Below are 8196 nucleotides of genomic sequence, written 5' to 3'. Positions count from 1 at the left end.
CAGTCAGGCCAAATGCTGAGAAAATCTGAGGAGGGAGAGGACTGTTCTCTCTCAGAGTCCTCCAGCTCATGACTACATGCTTATCTATGAAACCAAATAGCAATTTATTTTTATTTATTTTTATTTTTTTAATAACAAACTCATTCTCTTTAAGTCCGTGATGGTGACTGGGTCTTGGAGACTGGTCATGGCTCCTGAGAAGACACTTTTTCTTTCAAGGGATTACTAATGGAAGTATATGAAAGAAAAGAACCAGAAATCAAGCCTCCTTTCAGGGGTCTGAGACTGAAAAGGTACTAGGTGAGCTGGAGAGCAGTCTTTGTGTCATTAGGTTAGTTCAGACATCTAGTGCTAACGGCTGTTAAGAGGTAAATTACAGCAGTGAAATTTAAGGATGTTTTCCAGTAAAGCTTAAATAAGTCCTTTCACCAGATGCTTAAAAGTTAAATGAGTACTTAAAAATTTCACTGTTACTCCCTTCAATAGAACTAGTCTGAATTTTGTCATTTAATTTAGTAATGTCCCTTGCTTTGTAACTAAAATTTGCGCAGATAAACATGTTATAGATATTAATAAGAAACTGACAGGAATGCCAGCTTTTAGGGGATTTAGTTAAACTTGCCAATATTTATCCGTTGCTATTAACAGAAAGTTAATTCATAAAAGAACATTCTAGAATTTTGTGTTTCTGAGCTGTTTGCATTAACATTTTGACACTCTCAAGAACACTTTTGATGTTTAAGAATATCCATTATCATCCATTTTACATGATCACCAATTAGAATATGATATTTTTTCTGAACAGAACTTTTGTCAATCCATATTGATACCAATCACAAAAAAATCATGGCTATGCTTGTCTTAAATCATTTGTATAACCTTGTTTGTTATAGGACTGCTCTGGAATTACCAATGTATTTAAAATGAAGCATGAGCTATATACTTTGTTGGAATATGTTTGGTGAAAGTGTTGATTGATGATTCACTCGTATTTTTGCATTAGTTTCAAAACTAGTATACCTATTCCTTTTGATTAATTGCAAATACATTGTGCAGAAATACAGCACAGACTGGGTCATTGAATGTGTAATTATATGTTGCAGATAACTTCATGATCTATTTCTTCTGTTCTTTAAGGTCTACCATTAGTGTTTAACAGCAACACTGTGCAGCATTACTTTATGCTGAAACACTATACAGAAAGTCTTTCGGCATAACAAAATAATTAAAAGAAAATAACATCAAATAAATAGTAGTCAAACAAAGGCTACCCTTGAAATTGCATTTAACACACACCCCAAAATATACCAATGCATATTGGAAATACATACATATGACTCATAAAATGCACAAACATAAATGCAAACAGCAAATAATTCTACACTATGCATAAATGAAATTTAAACCAGCTAATTTACAATTTAGATTCTTAGGAAATTGCTAGGGGAATGAAGTTTGCAGAAAGCTGTTGAACATACACAGACTGAATTTGTCCTCTCAAACATTGCTGCCCAAATCTTGCCACCAGACAAGGTACCTTTAGCAACAGCGGTATTGTGTTTTCTCCTTTTTAAATTTAATCAGTAAGGTTAGAAGTTCCCAATGAGCAATTCACTATCAGCATAACTGAAATAAGATATTTTGGGCATTTCCTTTGGGCCATTTGCCATTGTTTTACTGGATTGGAAATTACAACAATTTGACTGGTATGTCTATTAATCTGTGTTTTTTCCCCTTAGCTATTGAAAGCAAGCATTGTTGTGCCTGTACTGCAGCAGAAGTGGTTTTAAGATTGAAAACTTGCACATTTGCTTTCTGCTCACACAATGATCTAATTTGATACAGATTTCTGTTGGCTGCTGCGTGAGGTACTGAGTGCTATCTCCAAAAAAGTACGGCTTTAAGGGATATGTCTTTGTTAAACATAAGGGCCGTCTATGTGATTTACAGTACTGTCAGTGTCAAACGTGTCACGTGGGTGTCAGAGAAGGACTAAATATCTTCTGATATGCAGGCTCCTCCTATAAATCTTTTTTGTGTCCTACATAAAGCATTTACTATTTTAACATAAAGGAAATGGAAAAGTGGCATTGTATTCCTTTCTGGAGGCACTCTACTATTTCTGCAGTTAATAATTTCACAGACATACCAGTATTTTCTCACCAATCACACATTATTAAATCCAGAATGTTGTGAAACCTGAAGTGAATTATATAAAAAGGTTCAAGGTAAGAGAATTTATGTAGTTTTTTTTTTCCTTCTCAAATATTTTTGATGAATTTGAATTCACTAGTTAAGAGAGTCATTAAATAATTTTTTGTGTGTGTACAGTATAGCCTTGTGGATCTTTACAACAGTCCTGACACTTTGGACATGTGTTTGCATGAATTTTATACCCCAAACCAAAGTAGTCTGTCACAATTCCTGTCCCTTCAAACCATACCTATCTAAAGCAAAAAAACAAGCAACCAAAAAAAATTGTTTGCTGGCTACATTTGTCCACAAAGTCACCTCAGACTCTTCAACGGCAACTCTATTTGAATTGGTCCATTTTTCTGATATTCAAAAGAGGTAAACTACACAATGCAGAGATACTTTTATTGTGCTGCTTTTCAAAACTCACCTCTGAGAAACAGATCTTGAAGCTGAGGTTTGGAAAGCAAATGAAATAGACAGATTTTAGAGTAGTTTAAAGTAGTAGCCAAAGTGTTCTAAATACACCTTTAAAAATTGCCTTGACATGCAAAGGAAATTATTATGAGTTATCAGATCTTTTGAATTACAGCATATTTTGGTCCCTGAATTTTCTTGACCATCCAGAGGATCCAACTGAAGAATAAGGCAGATAAACAGGAAGTGCAGAAAAATTTAATCCCTTTTGTCTTCCAGATATTTGTGCTCAGGTTTTAAAATACTTTGGAAGTTATTCCTTTATCCTTATGGTTTACTTCTTGTCAGTAAAGATTTTGCATACAAACTCAGGGTAGCACATAACCCTGAGAGTCCTACTTACCTCTGCATTTATTGCACAATTGATCACATTGTTACAATGAACACAGCCCCATTTTACAAGAAAAAAAAAAGCACTTTATTATTAATTCCCAGACAACACTTTACATGAATCATGCTGAATACTTTAACCACTAATGTAGCTGTAATGCACAGTTTCATCAGAGGCCAATTGTAATGTAGTGCTTATTAATGCCCACTTCTTGCTAACATATCCATGTGAATACCAAATAGATTACTAATATTAATGCTCTCAATACACCATGTTTCTAAAGTAACCATACCTTACCGTTCATTTAAATGTATTCAGTCTTAGCTATCAAAACTCTAACGATGTTGACTAAAGCTTTACAAATTCATGTGCCATATATAAAATAAAATGCTTGCTTAGAATTATACTGCTTTATGAACAGTATAAAATGATTGAAAAAAGAAAAATGAGTGACTTGAAAAAGTAGGACTCAAAGACTGAAATGAAGAATAAAATGAAAACAGCTTTCTTTGGAGGAGAATACTTATAACGACCTTTAAATTATTTAGAGTTAGCATCCCAAACTTCTAAAACATGCAAAAAATATTAAAACATTATATTCTCACTTTTTTTTTTTTTTTTTTTTTTTTTTTTGTTCTCTGTAGCTGTATGCTAATCACTGTGCTGAGTGCAAATTGACATTTTCTTGCCATTATGATCAATCAAAGTCTTTGTTCTAGGAATGATCACATAATTAAACAGAAGATTAAAGAATTCCCATGAATAATTTGTGCTCATTTCTCTCTGTTATACCCATTTAACCCAGTCGAGCATGCCTGCTGACTTGTCTCAGACTTATATTTTCATTTGAAAAGTAGAATACCCACCCTCCCCTGTAGCTGTTAATGATTTTCATCTCATGCTATTGCTTAAACATTTCTCTGAACTTGACCGGCTCTTCCCCAAAGCATATCCTATCGACCTTGCTCAAAAACAAAAGGACAAATGAACTGTTTTTATGAAAAACGTCAAAAAGGAGAGATATACGTTTGAAATAAAATGGATTTTTCTCTAGTGGTTACAGTAATATGTGTTGGGAGACAAATTTATTTTGGCCTGTGATCCATAGAAGGCCAGAGGACAGCAAGAAATCCAGCATCATAACATGAGCTACTTTAGTTAATCTGCTGCATCTCATTCTGACCTCTTGAATGCTCAGTTGAAGTGTTATGCTCTTGGATACCTTCTAGGATCTCCTCTTCTAATTTGTATTTCTTTTTAGAAGTAAAAAGATAAGGAGACAAACCAACAACCCAAGAAGGGTACCCAAGAAGGGCAGATTTAGCAAATACACAGAATACATCGGTGAGAGCTTCAGTTATAACTGTAGTGGCCAGTGCATGCAGGAATATGAAATAGGATAGCAGTACAAAGCACTGATGTGTCTAAAACAACTCAAGCAATGAGCCCAATGGGAAGCTCTGAACAAGCTTTGAGTCCTTCTTTACTGGCAAGGAGGGGAGTACACAACCACCAGTTTGCACTTAAAATTTCTTAATGAGGAGTTAAGATCTTTCTCCCCTTCCCCACGGTTTTCAAAATTGCAGAGCAGTGGCCAATGACAAATGGTAAAGCAAGCACTGGAACAGGTTGCAAAGATGATAATCCCTTCTGAGCAGACTTCCTGGCTCCCTGCAGTATGGAACAGCTAAGCCAGAAGCATTATTTGTGTTTGAAAAAAGTTACTGGGCCATCATGAATTATTAGAATATCAAGATTAGGATTTGGTTGTGTACAAAACATGTTTGTTGAAATGTATCATAACTACAGTTTGTTTTGATAAACAAATTTGTCAAAATCAAGGGACTATATTCTCTAGTACTCCGAGTTTCAGGGAGCTAAAACAACTCTAAACACCACATACCGACCACATTGCAGGAGGTGTTAGGTTTTGTTAAAAGTTTTGTCTTGCAATTTATTTCTCCTCTTACCTTGGATCATTAGTGTACAAACAAGTTTGAACTAGAATAAATACACCATTCATCATCTGGCTAGAATAACCATCTTCAAATTACTCCAGGAAAACAAGCCTCTGTTGGAAGCAATTCACTTTTACTACATGGAATTTATGACATTAGCAGCATGAGTGTACAGAGGCTATTTTGTCAAGGACTATTATTAACTAGGAGAATTAAGAAACTGATGTATAAATATTAAAGAAATTATTTTTCCTTGACATTCTCTTTAGATGTTAAGAAGTGAAATTGTAGCATGGGTGAACGAAAATTTGAATTCTGCTTTGGTTCAAAGTATGGCCGTGTTTCCAAAACTGAAATAAAAACTCTAATTTTTATCTGTAGGCAATCATTTCATTTCAGGCTGTTATTCAGCTGGTAGATGCGAGACTTTTACTGTTCAGCTGGTATGAGTGACTCTTGTTTTTGCTGAAATAAGAATCATGAAACATTATTGAAGCTCAGGAAGATGAAAACTCTCAATGTTAAAAATTTCTTTAAAAATCTACATAGGGATAAGCGAAAAATAATTTGGTCTTTTGCTTCAGAAAAAAATAGAGCATAGTGACAATCACTTAGGAAACAGCTATTGATAAGAAACAATATTCTTCAAATTATTTCTTAAGTTCTTTATAGCATGCTTCAACCTACAACATGAAATTCTGAGCACAATTAGCAATAAATATCTTTTGTTTCCTAAAGGATAACATGATAAATTCTGGCAGTACTGATTCTTTCCTTGTTATTAACGTAATTTATTTTATTTTAAATTATTGATTTTACAGAAAGGCATATGAGGACACAATGCTTGGAGATTTAAGGACCATGGCATAACCAGCTTTTCAGTGTTTAGCAGTGTCTGCCTATTGCAAAATAAATGAACATTTGACTGCATGGGCTTGATCTTGTAGGAATGTTCAGTGCCTGTTTATGATGCTGAAAATAACTATTTCACACAAATTTAATCGAAAATTCCAGAGAGTTCAGGATCTGGAGGCTCCTGGCACTTTACTATATTATATCTTTTCTCTGTCGAGCAACTTAACAAGTATTGTGAGCAAGTTTCATATTTCTGTCTTATTAATCATGGTTCAGAAGGAAAACAGCATGTGTGATCATCTTACTGTAGTTCCTTATTAAAAACCTCCATGAATACCTTTTGGTTACTTCCAGCTAAATTCGGTATTAAGGCAGGTGTGTGTCTTGAAGGAGTGATGCTCTGTCTGTCTTCATTAAAATCAGCAGTGGAGCAGGAAATAGCAGTTCAGTTTCAGGGTACAGAGTGAGAGAAGTAGCAGAGTACCGTCAACTGACCAACCAGCATATGTGCAGCAGCCGATGAGCCCTTTTGCTGCTCTGAGCCAGGCATAGTGGCTAATGCTTATGGTTTTTTGGTTGTAGTTAGGACACTTCAGGGGAACAAGGTCAAGAGACAATTTGAAAGTAGGTTATAGAGTTTGGGGAAGAAGTGAAGATAGTAAAGGGGTTTACAGATGAGAGACGAAAGTGAAATCTGGTTTTACAATGCAGCAGAGTCATCACTTACCAACAACAGGACCTGAGGAAATCACATGGGCCTATGTTAGAGGAGGGTCAGGTTGTGTGTTAGGAAAAGGTTCTTCACCAGCAGGTGGATTTGGCCTTGGAACAGGCTCCCAAGGACATAATACAAAGCTTTTGGTGTTCAAGAAGCATTTGAATAATGCTCTCAGAGATAGTGTCTGAATTTTGCGTTGTCCTTTGTGGAGGCTGAGCTCGATGACCCTTGTGAGTCTCTTCAAACTTGGTATATTCTATGATTCTAAGCATATTGTCAGAAAGGTGTGGAGAGGATGGTGGAGAAATATCAAAAGGAATCATGCTTTGTTACTTCTGCTACCCAAGAAACATCATATCAGTTACGCAAGAAAACAAAAATTGAAAAATATCTCTGTGGTCCCAGGTACAGAGCTCTGAGATTCCACTGCATTATTAAGAAAAAGTGAAAGATGAGCAAGACTACAACGACAACACACCCAAAACCAAGCAGTTCCATGCATGATGGAATGAAGCCAGGCTTCAGTGTGCTCTCCTGTGGGGAGACAGGGAAGTCTAATGAATGCCAAGCATTTCAAGATTACCTGAACTAACAGAGATAATGTCTGCATCCAAAAGCTTATTTATGAAATCTGAAGTTGTTTTATATCTTTAAACTTAGCAGTAGATTTAAGTTGCAGCAGTGTAGGAGGTCAGCTTACTTGGCAGAAATGTTACCTGAACATGCTAGTTGATATCTTCTGTCAACCACTAAGCTGCATACACAGTATCACTGTGGTAGTTACTGTAGGTCTGACCAGAAGGGAGTGTGGTCAGATGTGGCTTTCAAGGTTAATAATAAACCTACTTTTTAAAGCCGAGGGTACATACTATTGTATCACATTGCTGAACCACATACTGAGCAGATATTCAAATTCATGATTCATGTCCATTTTGATTTATCTTGATGTGTTTCTAATTACACATAGATTTTTCTTTTGCTTCTGACCCTTGGAACACTAAAACAGCCATTTAAAACCCATTTCTAATGTAAAAGTGCAGAAATATTTAAATAATCATTTCCCAAATAATAGATATGAAATTATGATTATCAGACCTCAGGAATCTGGATTTGATTAAACATTTTATTAACATAGTGGCATTTGAACTGTCCAAATGTAAAATGAATACATAGTTATAATTACCAATCAATTTCTGCACCAACAGAAATATGAAAGAGTAGATATACATAAATTTGGCTTTCTATATTTATACATATATACTTACTGATTCAATTTTTAATATAATATTACTTTCTGAACATAATTATTGCAATAAAAGATTTATACTGTGGAAAGTTATTCATATTGCAAATGCTGCAGGATCATAACAGACTTTCAGATTTTATAACAAATCTTCAGGCAAGGAGTCATATGCAATATTAATCCCATTTTCTGTCTATTTTCAAGGAACTGCATAGTTTCTCCATGTCTCCCGATGTCTCGCCGTAGAGAGGATTTGGAAAAGAGGTATCATTCTCACCTTCATTAAAAGGATACTAAAAATAAAAAATAACAACATTTAGAAAACAAATCATTCAATTAATTAGTTAGAATGTGTCTGTCTTACTGGAAATTGTTGTATTACTGCATGATATAACAAATAGTTACAGTAAATAGCATTAAT

At 34.9% G+C, this 8196-nt stretch overlaps 1 protein-coding gene across 2 annotated transcripts in view; it reads right to left on the bottom strand.

The window, feature by feature from the left end:
* Window positions 1–7635: 7635 nt before the first annotated feature.
* Window positions 7636–8196, bottom strand: part of MALRD1 (MAM and LDL receptor class A domain containing 1) — a 196561-nt gene continuing 196000 nt past the window's right edge. For both annotated transcript variants that reach the window (XM_015853499.3, XM_015853500.3), the window contains exon 40: window positions 7636–8068. In XM_015853499.3, the coding sequence (XP_015708985.2) occupies window positions 7952–8068 (117 nt within the window). In that variant the 3' untranslated portion in view covers window positions 7636–7951. The remainder of the gene's footprint in view (window positions 8069–8196) is intronic.

Source organism: Coturnix japonica, chromosome 2 (assembly GCF_054131305.1).
Source record: "Coturnix japonica strain WE chromosome 2, WE-NBRP24, whole genome shotgun sequence".
Lineage (NCBI taxonomy): Eukaryota > Metazoa > Chordata > Aves > Galliformes > Phasianidae > Coturnix > Coturnix japonica.
Note: the sequence above shows the minus strand (reverse complement) of the source record. Positions and strands in the feature narration are given on the sequence as shown.